Source organism: Mastomys coucha, unplaced genomic scaffold (assembly GCF_008632895.1).
Source record: "Mastomys coucha isolate ucsf_1 unplaced genomic scaffold, UCSF_Mcou_1 pScaffold5, whole genome shotgun sequence".
In the NCBI taxonomy this organism is placed as follows: Eukaryota; Metazoa; Chordata; class Mammalia; order Rodentia; family Muridae; genus Mastomys; species Mastomys coucha.
This window is the reverse complement of record NW_022196911.1, coordinates 28,568,626-28,587,348: the sequence shown is the minus strand read 5'-3', so window position 1 is coordinate 28,587,348 and position 18,723 is coordinate 28,568,626. Positions and strand designations below refer to the sequence as shown.

The following is an 18,723-nucleotide window of genomic DNA, read 5'->3' as shown; positions in this document are numbered from 1 at the left end:
AGGAGGGGGAGGAATAGGAAGAAGAAGAGAAGGGGGAGGGAAGCATCAGGGGTTACCAGTCTGGTCTGGAAGCCCCAGTAAGGACCTCTGTTTGAGTGTGAGGAAGCCCTGAGGAGTGTGGACAGGGAGGAGTCTATGGGAGGGCTTTGTTTGGTGGAGGATGTGAGCAGGAGATGGGTGCATACCATTCAGATGGGCAGCTGTATTCTTGGTGAGGGATAGGAGTGGTGAATGTTGATACAACCTAAGAAGGCTTCCTAGATGGTACAGCTGATGAGGACTAAATGGCTAGAGGTCCATATAGTCACCATGGGGGATATAGACCAGAGGCCCGGGATATGGGCCAGTCCCATGGTGTGACTGTGAGGGATCTCTATGGAGACCCTGGGGAGGCAGCATGTTGTCCTCTAGCTCAGTGGCAGTACTTAAGATGTCTCATCCTGCCCCTTCCCTGACAATGTGTCCCTCCGACCGCGGCTCAGTGGATGTTAGTTCCCTTCCTAGTTGCTCAGGCACTCCTCGAAGTCCCAGATGCCATTGAGATAAGGGGCTCTGTACCAAAAGGGAAACCGAGGCAGAGCAACCGGCACGTTGAGGTCTCAGAAGACACCATATGTGGGGAAGTGGGAAGAACTATACACCCAGGCTTGAGTCTCAGCGTTATGGTTTCCCAGCTGCCTCAGTTGCCCTGTCTGTGAAATGGGCCCTGGCCAGAGGTGGTGCAGAGGAGAGATAAGGCTGACTCACTGTCTTCCCTCTCCTTGAATAGGTGTTGGCAGCCGAGGAGAACGTGGACTTCCGCATCCATGTGGAGAACCAGACGCGGGCTCGAGATGATGTGAGTCGGAAGCAGCTGCGCTTGTACCAGCTCTACAGCAGGACCAGTGGGAAGCACATTCAAGTCCTGGGCCGTAGGATCAGTGCCCGTGGCGAGGACGGGGACAAGTATGGTATGTGCCAGACCCAACCCATATCCCTCGCCCACACTCTCCCCTGCCTCGGAGAGTCCCCATTCAAATCCCCAGCTCTGTATTGTACTGGATTCATGGTCTTGGACCATGTCCTCCTTGTTTTCAGTTTATCAGTCTATAAAAGGGGGAGGCATTAGTGACACCTTAAGAAGCTCATTGGGGATATTAAGACGTGAATAAGAAGTGTCCCCATCCATGGTGGCTTGGGTGGGAATGCAACCACAACCTCCCCCATCCCATCACCCTCCCTCCCCTCCCCACTCTGGCCCAGGTTCAGCTACTTTGAGGGGTGGAAAGCTCTGGTCATGCTCTCTGGAGGCTCTGGAGGCTGTGGGAGTCATCTTCATGGGAGTGTATGGGAGTGCGCATGTGTGTCTATGCAAATGTGCGTGTGTGTTTAAGCTTGAACTTGTACACCCGCAAGACATGGGTGTGCATAACCACTTGAGCCGTGGACTCTGCGGCCTCCTTTTGATTCAGGAATGGCTCAGTGCTCCTGGAGGGTTGAGGGACCTTCTCATACTGCAGAGGCTCACATAAGGAACCCTGGGTTGCTTTCTCTTCCTAAGCCCCAGCTCACGAAAGCCCTGGGCAGTGAACAGAGCAGACATAATTCCACCTTGTCAGCGCTTTGGAGAGGATTCAGCCAAGACAGATGCTGGGCAAACCCTAAACATGCAGATATTTTACTTAAAATTGCTAGACAGGAAAGGCTCCGCATTACCAGGAGGCCTTTTCTGGTCCTTGCTCCTCTAATGGGATGCACTCATTCATCCCCACCCTCTTATGTCTTTGGGCCCAGGTTCGAGAGGTAGTGGCTGGGGGCAGGGTCGTGCGTGTGTGCTGAGCCTGCCAGCCTCGCCTTGCTGGGATGGTGCCCTGTCGGCCCTGCCCGTTGCCATCAGGTCATGACAACAAGACAAATAATTTCTTGGACCTTTTATCTTGGACACCATTTATTTTCCCACAGCCCCAGGGCAGGACTGACCTCATGGTAGGGCCCTGAGTGAGGCAGCTGCACCGCACTGGGGGCTGGGCCAGGCTGGGCAGCATGGGCTGGGTCCCGGGCCCGACACCTCCAGGCCAGCTGCCTCCTTCTCTGCTTCCTGCATAGCTATTCTTTATGGTTCCTCTCCTTTTCTACCCTTCCTGTCTTGTGCCCCCTTCCGTCTTTGTTTTGGTCCATCTCTGTTCCTCCCTCCCCATGGTCCCTGCTCTTCCTTGCTCTGACCACAGTGTCCCTCCTCACAGTCCTCTGACTCTTGTTGGGGACACCCCCAGATGCTGGGCTGTGCAGGGCAGACCCAGGTGGTAGTTTTCCCTAGGACCCTCTGCCCAGTGCTGCCAGGGAAGGGGCAGCTGGCTGGCCAGGCGGGAGGAGGTGCCCTCCTGGGGTGTCCCCGGAGCTCACTCTGGCCCCTCCAGGCTGGAGAGTACAGAGAGGGGGGTCAGACTCTGGTTGAGCCATCTGTCCACACCCTGGGATGGGAGGCAGGGGCTGGGGCGGGAGATGGGTCCCAAAGAGGCTCACCCTCATTTCCGTGGCTGCTGCTGGCCTCTGACTTTCTCTGCTTCAACTGGGCCACTCTGCAATCTTCTAGTACTTTGCCACTGTCTCTGTCCCCATTTCTCATCTGTACAGTCCCAGGCTTAGATTAGCTATTTATACATGTGAGGGTCTCTGAGAGAGGGGTCTTTTCAGGATGTCCTGATTGATTCATGGGTCTGGGTGTTGTCAGAGCTGCTGCGGGTCTGATCAGCACCCAGGAAGCCTGCTTTGAGTTTCTAGAACTGGCTTGGCGTGCTGCTCTTCTGTCTTCTCAAATTCTTGGTCTTTATCCTCTCTCTTTCTCTCAAGGAACATGTTTACATGATCTTCCAACCCCCCAACACCCAGGGCAGCATGGGGCCTTGCAGGCTGCTACTGTTCCATTTGAATGTCCCATTAGAAACGCAGATGAGGCTGGGAGATCCCATCTGTGAAGCCCTGGGAGAGGAAGTGAGACAATGGAGCCCACCGAGGCTTCCAATCTAGATGATCAATACAAATATTATTGGGAGGGTGATTTATGTGACCATGCAGCAGAGGAGGATGGGCGGCTCCTCTGCACCAGGAGCTGCCTTGCTGGGGGAGGGGCGGTGGGATGCAGGGGCACTTTGGAATCTGCTCTGTCTTCTCAGGGCTGGGCCCGGGGCCCTCAGAAACTTGTGATACCCACCTGACTACACAGCCTTGTGTTGTTTGCTGAGCTAGAAGTACAACAGATGCCAAGTGAACACCTGGAATCCTCAGAGCTGGGTCTGTCATCCGAGGCTGGCCTCTGCTGGGTATGGGGCCCCTGGTCTGCAGACCTTCTGATCTTGCTGACTTCCGTATGCTCGTACTTTCTGGAAGGTGGTTTGAGCCAAGAGCAAGGTTCTTTGGACCAGCTAGCATGGTTGAGGCTGCAGATCCCTCTTATGTCCTGAGTCTCTGAGTCTGATCCCATGGTCCATCTTCTGTCCACTAGTCCAAAATGCCACTCTATTGCTCAGAAACTCACATCACTTAGAACCCAAACTCTTGGGTCAGCCAGAGGCCTGGGGTGGTTCTGCTCATGAGACGCTCCCATCCCTCCACAATCTCAGGCTGTATCACCTCTTTTTGTGCACTGTGCTCCACCAGGCATGGAACCAGCCTTGGTCAGGCCTAAGCACCTTTCATCTAAAGGCCTAGGATGCTCTCCACCTGCACAGTCCTGAGACCCAGCCCCTCACTTCGCTGTCTTCTCACTAGGGCTCCAGTCTCTGTCCTTCTACTGCTGTACCTTTACAGTCTGACACCATTATGTACTTCCCTGCCCTGTCTCAGGAGAGGCCAAGACTCTGGGGTTATGTGTGCTGCCCCAGCCCCAGGACACAGAGCTAGCCACAGAGATGTGATCAGGATGGCATGAGTGCAGGAACACCTCCAGGGTACACCTAAAACTGGGGACAAAGTAGTCAGCCCAGGACATTAGAGCAAAAAGCTTCTTCCACACTCAGGGGCACCTGGCCCAGTGCTTAGGAAAGCCCCTCTCCCTTCCTTCCATCTGTTTGGCCTCGAGAATACCAAAATGAACAGAGCTGGCTTCCCCTATGAGCCTTTCAGAAGGGGTCTTTGCACCTCAGCTTAAGCCTCCCATCCTCTGTCCCCAGGGAACAGTGGCCACCCACGTCTTGTGAATCTTGTGTTAAAGGGCTGTATTAGAGCTACAGCCAGGATTCAATAAAGCTTCTGATCAATCCTATTGATTTTTTTTTCTTCCTCTCTTTCTTTCTGGTGAGTCTGTGTGGCCTGTAAACATCCTCAGGGACTTATGAGAAGGGGGACTCTGAGCACTTGAGCATGTGGGTATAATAGCAACAGGCTAATGGCTCCAGAAAGGACCTCTCCTTTCTGCTTCATGTCACCTTTAGAGGGAAGAGAGAGAGCTAGGTAGGTGACTTGACTTCTTGGTGGTTTGGTGACAAGGACATTTCCTCATGAGAAGATGTTGTCTGGAGAGCAGCCAGTAGCTCCGTGGTGTGGGAATGTGTCAGCTGGTCCCTCAGGCACTTCTGCACAGTGCTTTATCTAGCCTTTCCCTGGTGTGTGTGTGTATGCGCACACAGGTACTTGTGCTCTGAACCTGTCCTGTCCTGGAGGCTCTCCCTGGGTACAGGGAGCTCTAACCCACCCTGGCTTTGTTTCTGATTTACCTCTTATGGAAGCAGGCTCCCAAGACTCTCTGATTCCATTTCCAGTATCTTCCCCTACCCTTCAAACTCATTTTCTACCCTTCAAACTCAAAGTCTAAAAGCAAAGGCCCTGAGTTGCTTTTGGTAAGGACAGCTGGGGACCTATACTTCAATGTCAGCCCATCCACAGGGCCACTTGTCCCTTTTTGCCGTGAGGCCCATGGTGTCTTTCCTTACCCTGCCCATGCAGCTTTCTCCCAGCTCTCTACCCCACCTTCTTGGAGGGTTTGGGGAGTCCCTTTCCTTTTCTGTCTATGGCCTGGGAACTCCCATGGGTTTCCCTATCTCTCCATGTTGACTCCAGAAGTCCTCTTCAAGGTGGCCTGGGGCTCCTCCCCTTTCAAAGTGATCTGGAAGTGGAACTGGGAAAGGGATGAGCCACTCAGTGAATTCTGTCCCAGGAAAGCAAGGCCAGAGAGACAAGCCCCACCACCACAGCCAGGGCTCATTCACCCTGGGAAAAGGTCCCAAGTGGGGGAAGGGAAGGGTGGAGGGGGCAGATTCAGACCAAGACTTTGCCGACAGCTTGCCTGAGTTTGACTTTAGCCCCCATGTGCATGCTTTTTGGAACTCAGTTTGTACATCTGTGAGATGGGGAAAATGACATCAGTGCTGACCATCCTAGGATGATTGCAAAGGTTAAATGAGATAGTGCCGTGGTCCAGCACATCACAAGCCTGACAGAAAGGCAGAAGCAGAAGAGGCCTCAGACTCATTTATTCCTGGCCCATGCATTTCCCTTGTTAGACAGCAAGGAGTTTTCTCTTTGTCACTGTGGCTGGGGATGGGTGGGTAGTAATATAGAGTCCTATCAAGGCATAGCCGGATAAGGAGTCACAGCAGGAAGGTATGGAGTGAGAAAGGACATTGAATCAGAGCCTGATTAAACTCATCACCAACTATGTGCTCTGCAATGTGTCCAGTCACCATCTTGAATCTTGGTTTTGCTCTTGAATCATGTTGGCCACTGCCTACATCACAAGGCTTCCATACATGTATTATAATTTAATTAGTGGCCACTTATTATGAGCCAGGCCTGGGCTGAGGTTGCAGAAAAGCAAGATTCCATCACTTACTCCAGGAGTAAGGAGAGCTGTCCTGTCTTCATGGAGATTACCTGCACAATGGAAAGAATGGCACATAGTGTTAACTTGATATTATTGTAACAAAGTATCTGAGGCCATCAAGTTAAAAAGAAGTAAGGTTTATTTTGGCTCAGGATTGAAGACCTGGTCCATGATTAGCTAGCCCCTTGCTCCTGGGCTTGTGGCAAGGCAGAATGTCTTGGCTTAGGTTTGTGACAGAAGAGGGTAACTTCATGATGGCTGGGAAGCAGAGGGGGGGTGAGGGAGAGAGAGAGAAAGAGAGAGAGAGAGAGAGAGGGAGAGAGAGAGAGAGAGAGAGAGAGAGAGAGAGGGAGGGAGGGAGGGAGAGAGAGAGAGAGAGAGAGAGAGAGAGAGAGAGAGAGAGAGAGAGAAATGAGCACCTCGTAATGCTGTAGGTTGATAACTAAGTCTTCCACACACAGGCCTTGAGGAAACATTTAAGATCCAAACAATAGAGACAAACAGTTTTAGAGCGATGGAATGTTGGGCTGGAGAGACAGCTCAGTGGTTAAGGGCATTGGTTGCTCTTCCAGAGGACTGGGTTCAATTCCCATCACCCACATGGGGGTTCACAGCTGTCTGTAGCTCTAGTTCCAGGGGGAGTCTGGCACCCTCACATAGACACAACAACAATGCACAGAAAAAAATAAAATGCTGGAGTGCTGGAATGTGACATGGGGGACTGGAGTGTGCTAGGTTGGGGAGGAGATACTAACATCAGACAGTACAGTCAGGGAGGGCATCTGTTGTAGACACTCGTCTATTGCTGTGAAGAGATGCCATGACCAAGGCAACTCTTATAAAAGAAAGCATTTAACTGGGAGATGGCTTACAATTTCAGAGGTTTAGCCCATTATCATCATGGCAGCAGACAGGGCAGGTGTGGTGTTGAGAAGTAGTTGAAAGCTACATCTTGATCTTTTGAGAGGGAGAAACACAGTGCCTGGGCCTGGTGTGGGCTTTTAAAGCCTCAAAACCCATCCCCAGTGACACACTTCCTCCAACATCTACTCTAACAAGGCCACAGCTCCTAGTCCTTCTAATCCTTTCAAACACCACTCCTTGGAGACTAATCATTAAAATGTATGAGCCATGGGCCATTCTTTGAACATGGGCCATGTTCAAACCAAACATCTCTAAGGAGATGATGTTTGGCTACCTGGAAGATAAGGAGATTGGGACAAACCTACCTCCAGATAGAAGGAATAGCAAGCACAAAGGGCCTGTGGCAGGTACTAGGTGTGTCAGAGTGACAGTAAGGGCATCGGCGTGCTTCGGCAGGTTAGGACAAAGTCTAGGAAGGAGAGATGGAGGAAGGAGGCAGATGAAGAGTTTTGATTTTCTCTAAGTACTCTGGGAATCCCTGGGAGGTTTTGCAGCAGGGAAGAGACATAATTGTGTGTCTGTGGCTACGGGTAGCCAGAGGTCAACATTGCTCTCTATCTTTAATTTTGAGGAAACGTCTCTCAGTGAACCTGGAGACCACAGATCTGCTGGACTATCAGGCCAGCGAACTTGTGAACTCAGTGAATCTGCCTGTCTCTGCAGGCCCGACTTTTATGTGGGTTTTGGGGGGATCTAAACTCACACTGCACAGTGGTTTTAATTTGCCGACCGAAGCATCTAAGATTTTTTAAAGGATGCTTCTGGCTGACGCGTGGAGGGAACACTGGTGGGGGCAAGAGTGGTGGAGGGGAGGCGGCTGTGGAGCTGTTCAGGCTGGTGGGGGAGGGGTAGCCAGATAATGTCATCTCCTGGGCCAGCCATAGGTCCTGTCAATGGAACTGAACCAACATGAGGCTTCTGGCTCCCGAGAGCTTTGGAGTTTGGCTCTCAGGAGGGGGTGGAGGATGAAGAGGAGGACTAGGAAGGCCCTGGAGCAAACCTAGCTTGGGTGGAGTCTCTCTCTGTTCCTCTTTCTCTCCTGCTGCGGCTGCCGCTGGTCTCTTACTCCCCAAAGACTTTACATAATTCTGGCTCAACTCCCTCATTATGTCACTCTCTGAGTGGAGACTAGGTCACTCTCCTGAATGCCGTGGTCAGGGTGGGTAGGAAGAACAGACTGTTAGTGGCTTGGCTCAGACCCTCCCCAGGCTGGATAGGCATGACCAGGCCTGTGGAGGGGGAGTTGAACTGAAGCCCTAGGCTCTGCCCCAGGCCCTTTGGATATTCGCAACCCGCCCTGGGGATGCAGTTTGAGGGGACACGTGGTGTTGATGGCCAGGGTCCTTGCTGCTGAGAGGTAGGGCAATATCAAGAGTGGCCTTCAGAGTCAGCCAACCCTGTAGTTAGTCCCTCTGCTGGGCTGTCAGTGGGCATCTCACTTGCTTACCCTGGGAAATGAGGACAAGAGCAACTTACTTTGTGTGGGAGCGGGGCTTGTCCTTAGAGGATGTGCCGACAGAGCAGCCTCCCTTACTTGGATGGTGGTACCCTGGGCCCTTATCACCAGTACTTCCTCCTTTAATGACTGTCTCCCTACTCCCAGTAGAGCTGGGCCTTCTCCCAGGCTTGACTCCATCCAGGATTCCAGAACTAAACAGAACACGGTTGAGCTTGATGCCCCAATGCACCGGGGAGGAAGCTGAGGCTCAGAGAGGGGTGTGATGTTCCATTCAGGGTTCAAGTCACACAGCATGAGATGGTAACAGACCCGTGGGTACTCTCAGATGCTCTATCTGGGGTGGGATTCCTGGACTTGGATAAGGTTGAACCGGTTCAGAGCAAGGGGATGGGCCTCAGGAAGTAGGCTACTGTGGGCTTGGCCCCAGGCTCCCTTTTCTTCCAGGAAAGGTTCCACTTTATAGCTTTTAGGAACTTAAATGGAAGGTTAGTTTCCTCTCCAGACCTCTAGAGCAGGGTGTTCTCATGCTTCAGGATGTCCGGGCCTGTTGAGGGTCAGGACCATTCTCATTTCACTAGTGAAGACCCTTTGGCTCAAGGCCACACAGAAGTCAGTGAAGTAGAGCCCAGGGGTTAAGTCCATATTCAGGCATACCCCAGATACACTTAGCCCCATAGTGGCTTCTAGAACTTTCTCACCATCGGAGGCATGAGTTCTGCCAGGAGATAGTCAAGCAGGCTGGGGAGCTACTGTGACATTCCCCCTGGGGAATCCAAGGACAAGGCTTTGGGTGAGGGTAAGCAGAATAAGAGGCTAAGCAGCAAGCCCTTGTTCATGTTCTAACTCAGTGTTTACTGGGGGTGGGGGGAGGCGGAAAGAAGAATGTGCCCCACCTTCCTCTCTGAATTACAAAATTCTTGTTAGGTCTTTAAATTTTATGTAAATTCTTTTTTTAAGGTGGGAATCATATTTTAATTAGAAGTGGTGTCAAAGGAGGGCTAGATTAATTATAGAAATCCTGAGTTCCAGGTGGTTCCAATTTTCACAGCAGGGCACCAGGGCCTATATTTGTAAATGTTTTTTTTATTAAAATCATACCTAGTGTATTTTAGGGGCACTGAGGTACACTCCTTGTGGCTCCAAGGATACTGCACTCAGGAATTTGGGGCTATGATTTTGTTATGGAGAAGCAAGTCCCCTGTCACTGAAATGAAACTTTTGTAGCTGAGGAGGGGGGCAGGTGCTGGAAGTGAAGGGTCACAGCCAAAGAAAACAGCCACGTGGGAGAGGAATGGCAATGGAGAACAGGTCCAGGGTTCAAGACCAGAGTGAGACCTCACCCTGGGTCACACTGAATCTTATGGGGGGAAACCTATTGGCCGAAGGAAGGAGGTGGTTGATGCCTTTGTCTGCTGGGGGTTCAGGGGAGCAGTTTTGGACAAGTGCATCCTGACACGGAAGCATGGATGGGCTTCAGTCCTGGGTGGGGAGAACTGGGTCCTGAGTAGACCTCTGTGCTCTTGAAAATTAGTTACTCATCAGTTTTGATGGCCTCAGTCAGGGGGAGGGAGATTCTGAACATGGACTCTATACCAGGGGCGTAGCACCATCACCTCCTGTGTCAAGTGGCCAGGTCAAAGGTGCCAAAACCGCATTAGTAGGGGCACCAGATGTTTGCCCTGGGGGAAAAGAGCCTCTGACCTAACTTTTGAAGGAAACAGCATGAGGTCCCAAAGGCATGTATGCGCGCGCACACACACACACACACACACACACACACACACATACACACACACACACACGCATATTCCCTTGGTTACTTCTGTGGGTATTCTGAATGACTGTTGGTCCCACTTGGGGAGCAGAATGGAGAGCCAGGAGATGTATGAAGGGGAAGGGGCACAGTCTGGCTCTCCTCAGTTTCCCTTACCCCATCCAGGGTCCCAGTGCTCTCATGGGACCTGCCAGAATCCTCCCCCATGCTTAACTTTGGGGAAATAAGGGACCGGGGGTCTGGTCAGGAAGCATGTTGCTGGTTAAGACTATACCATTGCTTCTGGTTAAAAAGCTTTCTTATTCTCCTTCTGCCTTTTGAAGCCCAGCTCCTAGTGGAGACAGATACCTTCGGGAGTCAAGTCCGGATCAAGGGCAAGGAGACAGAGTTCTACCTGTGTATGAACCGAAAAGGCAAGCTTGTGGGGAAGGTGAGTAGTGACATCCTGGGTGCTCGGGGTCCCATTCAGCCAGATCTGGAAAACTGGCAAAGCACACCCAGGGCCCTGTTGGCCTTACCTGGAACACAGATATGGCATGTATCTGGATAGGAGAGAGCATCACCTGATGGCCTCTCTTCCTGTCACCATGGTTTTTGTTTTGGTCCCTGCAGCAGTCAGTACTATTTATGGTTGCCACTTGGTGCCAAGAGCCCTGGGTTCTGATGGACAAGGATGTAGAGTTCTGGGGCAGCCATCTCATGTGCTCCTGATGTCTGGGAACAGGGAGCCTGCAGCCCAAGGGCTGGGACTGAGGGATCATCATTACACTTGCCAGGGGTTCTCGGCAGCCGCCTCAGCCACCTCACCCCACCCCACCGCCTCCTCCATCTCCAGAAGCAGCTGCCCCTCAGCTGGCACGCACAGTTTTAGTAGTTCAGGAAGATTTTATTACTTTGAAACAGGCCAGAAAGCTGCATGTGACACAGTAGTGTATATTAGTGTGTGCGCATACATGTATGTGTGCATGCATGTGCTTGCGTGTGTGTATATATGTGCATGTATATGTGTGCATTTGTGTGTGTACACTCACTTGCCGGGCTTGGATACTTGCTGAAGGCTGCCCTTCGTCTCTTTATAGCCTCATGTGCCTGTTCATGAGGGTCATGAGTATGCTTCCCCCAAACGTTCAAAAGGAAGTTGTCACTCCCATACAGCTAAGTCATGTCTCTGTCCCCTGCTCTCTGTAAGGACTCTCTGCTTCTATACTGAACCAAGAGTGAAGTCAGCATGAAGGTGGCATGGGAAATGGCCCACTGCTTAGGAACTAGGTCTTGGGAAGATTGATTTCATTATACTCAGGATAAGGGGAGAATGGTCAGTCTTGTTGAAGCACTATTTGATTTCTTGAGCCTTTAGCTCTGCTCTTTGGCCCCTTATCCCTGGGTTGAGGACCAAGGATGTGTTACATAAATAACAACTGCTTCCTTTAATTGAGCACCTACTATCTCCCAGGAACTGGGCAAAAAATAACTGCAGATAATTTTTTGTTTTGTTTTTTGTTTTTCGAGACAAGGTTTCTCTGTGTAGCCCTGGCTGTCCTGGAACTCACTCTGTAGACCAGGCTGGCCTCGAACTCAGAAATCTGCCTGTCTCTGCCTCTCAAGTGCTGGGATTAAAGGCGTGCGCCACCACTGCCCGGCAACTGCAGATAATTTTGACAGGTTGGCACCACTACCATTCCCATTTCACAGGTGGGAAAGCCGAGGGTTGGCCACATTCCTGGGCACTTGTCCCACATCCCATACTAGAGATAGGCGGGATTCAAAGCCGGGTTTGGAAGGGAAAGATTCCAGCCACACACCCATACCAACCCAAACTGCAAAATAATAGTAATCTGCACAGCGTCGGGATGCCTAGGAGTGGTTTCAATTAGTGATTCACTTTCCGCCGTCGCAGGCCGGTCGGCGAGGGGGTCCCTCAGCGGCTAGGACGGCGGGCAGGGGCGGGTGCCTGGTCCCCTGGCCTGGCCTGTCCTTGTCTTGGCCAGCAGTTTCCTGCGGCGGCTGCCCAGCCTCGCGTCAGGCGCTTTGTTCTCCTGCCCGCCTGGGCCTGCTCCCAGACCAACCTGCTTTGAGTTTGAGACTCGGTTTTCTCCTTTGCTCCCTCTGTGCCCGGTGCCCGCGCGCGCAGCTCGGTGCCGCCTCGTGCCGCCTCCTGTCTGCGCTCTTCCCGGCATCCTGACCCCCAGGAGTGCCATCGCGGGGTCAGGAGAGCGCCCAGTCCCCTCTGGCTACAGCCCCCGCCGCCTCCTGCCGGCTGGCCGCTGAGTCACCGCTTCCACAGGAGCCGGCTCCGATTTCCTGCCCCCTTACCCTCTCTCCCGTCATTAATATTGGGGACGGTTCAGCTGGCTCAAGGCACAGCAGCGAAGCAGGCCCTATCCCCTGCCTCCACCTCTGCACCCTCCTTCCAGCCCAGCAGTCTTGGCCATCCTTCTGGGCTCAGAGGCTTGGTGGCCCCCATCCCTGTGCTGGGTGGGGTGGGAATCATGCTTTTGGTAGGTTGTCTATGACCCCCGCCCTGCTCACCCAGGCCGTGTGGGGAGTCCCCTCTTTGATGGCTGGGTGTGTCTCTCCCTTACAATCCGGGCTTACCCCTCAGTCTTTTCCACCTATCACCCAGCCCCAACCTTCTTAGCCTGATTGGGAAGCTTCAGGCTCCAACTGATCTTCTCTTCCTCCCTGGACCAGTTTAGGGCTCAATTTGGGTTCCCTGTGCTGCTCACACCATCTCCAAGATGTAGACTTAAGGGCTTTAAGCATGAGCCATTCCAGTCCCTCTCCATGGACCCTTCTTGACTCACCTTCAGTGGTCTCTAGACTTACCTAGCCCCTAGCTAGCTCACTGTCCTCCCTCAGCTGTCTATGCCCCACCCCCACCCTCCAGGCCCCACTTGCTCACCTGGATGTCACTTCATGTCCTCATTGATTAGCTCTTGCTCTCTGAGTCTGACTCAGTCTCCTGCAGGAACGATGCACCCTGTCCCACTGAACCTGGGGGCTTTGTCTGGAAGGGGGTCTCATGCTAGCATTTAAGCAGGCTCTGCCTGTTTGTCTCGTCCTCCGTTCCCTGTGAAGATAGGTTTATTTTTCTTTCTTTTATTTATTTTTTGAGACATGGTCTCCTCCAGCCAAGGCTATTCTGGGACTCTGGAATTCCCTATGTAGCCAAGGAGGACCATAGACTCCTGACCCTCCTACCTCTACCTCCTGAGTGCAGAGACTGGGGGCATGTACAACACCCCAGGTTTGTGTGGTGCTGAGATTGCACCCAGAGTTCTGTGCGGGTCGAGTAGGCTCTATGTGGACTGAAGGCAGGGCTTATATCACTTCTGCACCCATGGCAACTCTGACTGCCTTAGGTAGAATACCTTAGCAGGTATTTCCTCTTTCCTGGTTGTAGGTGCCAGCCTTGTGCATCTCTGGCCAGTTCTGGGGTCATTTACTGAGCCCTGAAAACAGCTATTTCAGATGCACTAGCCATTGACTGGAGTCATTCGTTCCCTCTATCTGTCTTGAAACCCTGCATGCTCTGGAAGCCTGCTCCTGGCCACTTCTCTCTACCATATCCACTTGGCCGGAAGGTAGCAGAGTCCAGAAAGAATTCCTGAGCATCTATCGTATGCTAATCAGAATCTCCTCATCAGTCCCTGCCTGTCCTTATGGGAGCAGCAGAGCTGCGGAGTCTTTCAGGGCAGGTGGTTAAGACTGTTTTAGTTTAAGTTATTGAAAACTCAACGTTTCCAGCAGGAGGGGATTTTCTCCCTCACCCCCCAAAGAGATAAAGGTTTTAGGTGAGGTGTGATCTAGTGATGTCATCAGGATTCAGGTCACATGGAAAGACCGTGACTCTCTTAGGATGTTGGGAGGGAGGATTTCCACTAACCTTCCAGGGTTCTGGAGTGATAGGTTGCTCTCTAAAAACTGATGTCCCTGCTTGTCTTGACCACCAGAGTCAGAAATTCTGAGGTGGGGCCCAAGCATTGATTTTTTTTTTTTAAACGTAATTGTCGGTGAATTAAGGTCATAGAAGGGGTCAAACAGAGACAAGGGCCCAACTCAGGTGCACTCTTAGCCTTTCTGGCTGAGACCATGTTGGAGACTCTGCTCATCATAGGATCCACCACTGGTTCCCAAGAGCTCCTCCTTTGTCTTGGGGTGTTGGGACCCAGCCTAGAGCCCTCTGAAGTAAAGGTAGATATGTACTGAGCCTGCATGCTTGGTCTGTGCTACACCGTTGCACAGCCAATTTTTACTTTGTACCCAGCTTTACTTCTTGTCCACTGTGGCTCTGCAGGAGGTGAGGAGTTTCGGGGGAGGGGCATCACTCACCCCACCTCCTCTCTTCTCCCCACTGACTTCTCTAGAACTGGACATGAGACAAGTGTGCTAGAGGCCATTTTCCAGTGCCATGACCTTGGGCAAGCCCATTTGTCTCTTTTAGCTATTTCCTTTGTCTAGGTAGAGTCGCTTTCAGTGATGTAAGAGGGCGACATGAAACAGACTCAGGAATGTCTGACCTGTGGTCAGCAATCAGTAAATACTGAATGAACGAGGAGGGAGACCAAGTTGGGGTAAGGAGAGGAGTGGGTAGCCAGAGACTTCCAGAGATAGAGTGTGTAGACCAGTAAAATTCTAACCACAAATGTTCGGTACATGTCTAAATTTACTTCAGAGGGCTGGAAAGCTGGGTTCAGGGCTGGTTCCAACATCTCAGGACACGGGGTGGGGAGGGGGCTCTTGGGATCCAGTGGTGAAGCCTACAATGAGCAGATGTTCTCCACTATGAAGTCAGTCAGAAAGGCAGCAAGGCTAACAGTGGGCTGCAACCTGAGTTTGACCATTGCCTCTTGAGGGAAGGGAAGGGACTGCCCAGAGAGAGAAGAGGCAGTCCTAGGGTGCGTCCTTGCAGTGGCAGCTACAGAGCAGAGCTTTGAAGGGCAGACCCAGGATATAGTGTTGTCTAGCTTTTGTTCAGGTTGCTTTTGACTCATGCAGAGAGTTAGATGAGGAGTTTCTAGACCTTGCCATGAGAGACCCAGGGCCCAGAGGTCTCTCACCTCAACCTGCCTTACACGTGTTTTCTGCCTTCCTTTCTAATAGTCTTACTGCAGTGTCTACCCAAGCTGTCTTCTGGGTATTGTGCGTGTCTTGAACCTGCCTCTGTCCTCCAGCCGTCTGGAAGGACGGCATTTCCCAGCCTTTTCTGCAGAGTTCAGCATTCTGTCTGCAGGGAGTAGGCTTGCCCTCCTCTCAAAGGTAAATGTCCCTGGAAGCCCGGGCCAGTTTTCCACTTCAAACAAAAGGCTGGAACCCACACCTCAGTCTCCACACATAGCCAGACCGCTGGGCTTCCAACTTGGCTGGGCAGCAGTCCGGAACGAGGAGTGGGCCTGGCCTAAATTTGGAGATGTTCGCTGGAAACTTGTGCTGCTAGGTCAGCCTGTCCAACTCTGTGTTTCCCACTCTCTCCCATCCAGCAATCGCTGTTCCAGAAAGAGGCTGCAAGCCGTCTCCCATCGCCTTTTGTTCAGGGCAGCCCCAACAGAACCACCTGCTCTTGAGGAACAACCTGGAGAGCCCCCCTGTGTATCCGACTCCTCTCCAAGGGTCATTCCTTATGTGTCTCTGTGACGTAGAAGTCATTGTATTCTTTTGCCTGGTGAGGAGTCTGAGGTTTGGAGCAAGGGATTGGCCAGCCTGAGGTCACAGGATGTGCCAGAGTTCCTTTGGCTCTTGGCTCCAGAGTTAGTGCCCTTTGCCCTGCATATCTAGTCTCGCAAGACATCTGCTCGGCAGCCCGAGTCCCCAAAGCCCCCTTACGCACACAGCCTGTGGAGTTTGGCTACACTATGTCTTATTTTTGGAAGCTCCTGGTTTGCTTTATACCAAGTATGAAAGCACGCCACATCCCACACTGAGTGTAGTTTGTACTGAACTGTGTCGCAAAAGAGTTGAGGAGCTGACTGAATGTCAGCTTTTTGGGCAGATCTGCCAGGACCCGTTTCTCTTACAAATGATAGACTAAAACATCAGCTGAGTTAAAGGAAATGAGACATCGCTGGCCCACATGGTGGTGAGGTAACGCGAACTGCAGATGCAGCTGGATCCAGAGCCTGAGTGATGTGACCAGGGCTTGGTTGTTTCTTTCATTCCCCTGCTTGGCTTTGCTTCCTCGGGGCTGGCATCGCTGCGCAGCAGGATTTCCCTTCGTGTTAGTAAAATGGCTGCCCTCATTTCAGCCTTACAAATATCTCGAATGTAAACCCATTTTCTTGTTTTCTTTGTTTTGTTTCGGGCACTGGCCGTTGAACCCACAAAGCACATTGATTGGTGAGCTTGGGTCACATGTCTGGGAGGGGTTACTACATGATTGGCTAGATCTAGGTCTCTTGCTCAAGTAGGGATGATGCCGAACCTCCTAAGGTTGAAGTGGATATCTGCAAGACAAGGGAACTCTGCTCCCTGGGCAGAGGATAAAAGAAGGTGTAGGGGCCTCTAATACAAGACTCTCTGCATATTGGGAAGCAAAGATTAGACACGGTTGCTATGCTGTCCCAGTCTGCCCTATCCCAAGTGCTCTGTGTCCTCTCCACGGGAGTTTTGCTCCTCCAATTTCTTTTTCCTTTTATTTTCTCCTCTTGGCAAAGGCTCCCCGCTAGGCTTCAGTCGGACTTCTGAGTCTTCTCCTAGGTCTAACTCTACAATGCTTGCGAAGTGCAATTTAAATAGAACTCTTGTTGGTATCTGATCGCCCACCATGTCTACCAGGCATGCCCGCTCGTTCCTGTCTTCACACCCTTCCTCTGACACTTCCGTCTTGTGCCTTCCCTGCTCTGTGGCTATAGAGTAGTACATTTGCTGATGCTGTGAGGTTGGGAGCTGAGCAAAGCCTTCCTAGACCTGGGGGTGGGGTGGGAAAGGGAACCTGGGTGCACCGGCCTAGCACCCACCCATCACTGTGGTTATGAGTAGTGCTTGCTGTGGCACACTTAACCAGGATCATTGATGTGACTTTCTCTGACGTCCCTTCTCTCTCTCTCTCTCCTGCAGCCTGATGGTACTAGCAAGGAATGCGTGTTCATTGAGAAGGTTCTGGAAAACAACTACACGGCCCTGATGTCAGCCAAATACTCAGGCTGGTACGTGGGCTTCACCAAGAAGGGGCGGCCTCGCAAGGGTCCCAAGACCCGAGAGAACCAGCAAGATGTGCACTTCATGAAGCGTTACCCCAAGGGACAGGCCGAGCTGCAGAAGCCCTTCAAGTACACCACAGTTACCAAGCGATCCCGGCGGATCCGCCCCACTCACCCCGGCTAGGTTCGGCCACACTCACCCCCACAGAGAACTACATCAGAGGAATATTTTTACATGAAAAATAAGGAAGAATCTCTATTTTTGTACATTGTGTTTAAAAGAAGACAAAAACTGAACCTAAAGTCTTGGGGGGAGGGGCGATCCACTGTTGACCTGAACCCCATGACAAAGGACTCACACAAGGGGACCGCTGTCAACCCACAAGGTGCTTGCCTCTCTCTAGGAGGTGACAATTCAAAACTCATCCCCAGAGGAGGACTCGAACGAGGAAACTGACGCTGCGAGAAACCAAAGTCCTTTTCCCCCAAAGGTTCTGAAAGCAAACAAAACAAAAAGAAAACAACAACAATAAAAAAAAAAAAAAAAAAAAAAAAAAAAAAAAAAAAAAAAAAAAAAAAAAAAAAAAAAAAAAAAGGAAAGTAGTGCCCCACCCCCATCCCTTTCCCTGCCCTAGACTCCAACAAGAATCGCTCTCTGGTTTGCAGTCATTTATTTATTGTCCACTGCAAGCTGTCCCGCGACACCGCGCAGGGAAGGCGCCCCTCAGAATTCTCCGCGCCTCGACCTTCCGACGACAGACGCCTCGTCCAATCATGGTGGCCTGCCTTGCCCGCAGTTCTGGAGGATGCTGCTATGGACCTTCCGTGACTCACGTGACTTAGTACACCAATGATAAGGGAATATTTTAAAACCAGCTATATTATATATATTATATATATAAGCTATTTATTTCACCTCTCTGTATATTGCAGTCTCATGAACCAAGTATTACTGCCTCAACAATTAAAAACAACCCACAAATTATTTAAAAAACAAAACAAAACAGTGAAGAGTGTGGTGGTTGGGGATGGGGGTCCTGCAGGGCGGTTTCTTGGGCTTCCTTCCTTCTTGGTGTTTGTGTGACTGCTGGGGCCATTATCTCTTCATTCAACATGGTAGCTGTGTGCCGGGGGCACAGTATTCTAGGCATTGAGCAGGCAAACTCAGAGCAGATGGGAATTGCTTCCTCAGAGAAATTAGGTTTCCAATGCCCCTGATAAAGCAATAGACTCAGCCATTCGTTCTTAAGCCTTTATAGTCTGAGCCCTGGGGATTTTACTTCGGCCCACAGGAAAGCTCACCGTTAGTGATTCAGATTTATGGCTTCATTGCTGTGCTTATCCATTTCACTCTTGCTAAGTGCTGGGAATCCATCACAGTCTATGAGTTCCACAGTGTTCGGTCAGGCTGAGCTTTGAGGCCAGTCCCATTCCTGAGTTTCCTGTGGCGTGAATAAGAGTTATGCCTTGGTGATTTGTGAGTACCCCTTCTTCCAGGGTGACTCCAGGGCTGGAAGCAGACAAGGCTCCCTAGAGCTCTTTTCTAGGGGCACGGGATGGGACATTGTGGAGTGTGTAGCCACCCCCTTTCCCTCCTCTGCCTTCAGGGTGACTGTCTCTGGAAGATGAGGGG

The 18,723-nt window shown here is 51.5% G+C and overlaps 1 protein-coding gene across 1 annotated transcript in view; it reads left to right on the top strand.

The window, feature by feature from the left end:
* Positions 1-18,084, top strand: part of Fgf18 (fibroblast growth factor 18) — a 31,341-nt gene extending 13,257 nt beyond the window's left edge. The window contains exons 3-5 of the mRNA XM_031353669.1: positions 770-950; positions 10,278-10,384; positions 17,008-18,084. Coding sequence (XP_031209529.1) covers positions 770-950; positions 10,278-10,384; positions 17,008-17,274 — 555 coding nt within the window. The 3' untranslated portion in view covers positions 17,275-18,084. The remainder of the gene's footprint in view (positions 1-769; positions 951-10,277; positions 10,385-17,007) is intronic.
* The last annotated feature ends 639 nt before the right edge of the window (positions 18,085-18,723 follow it).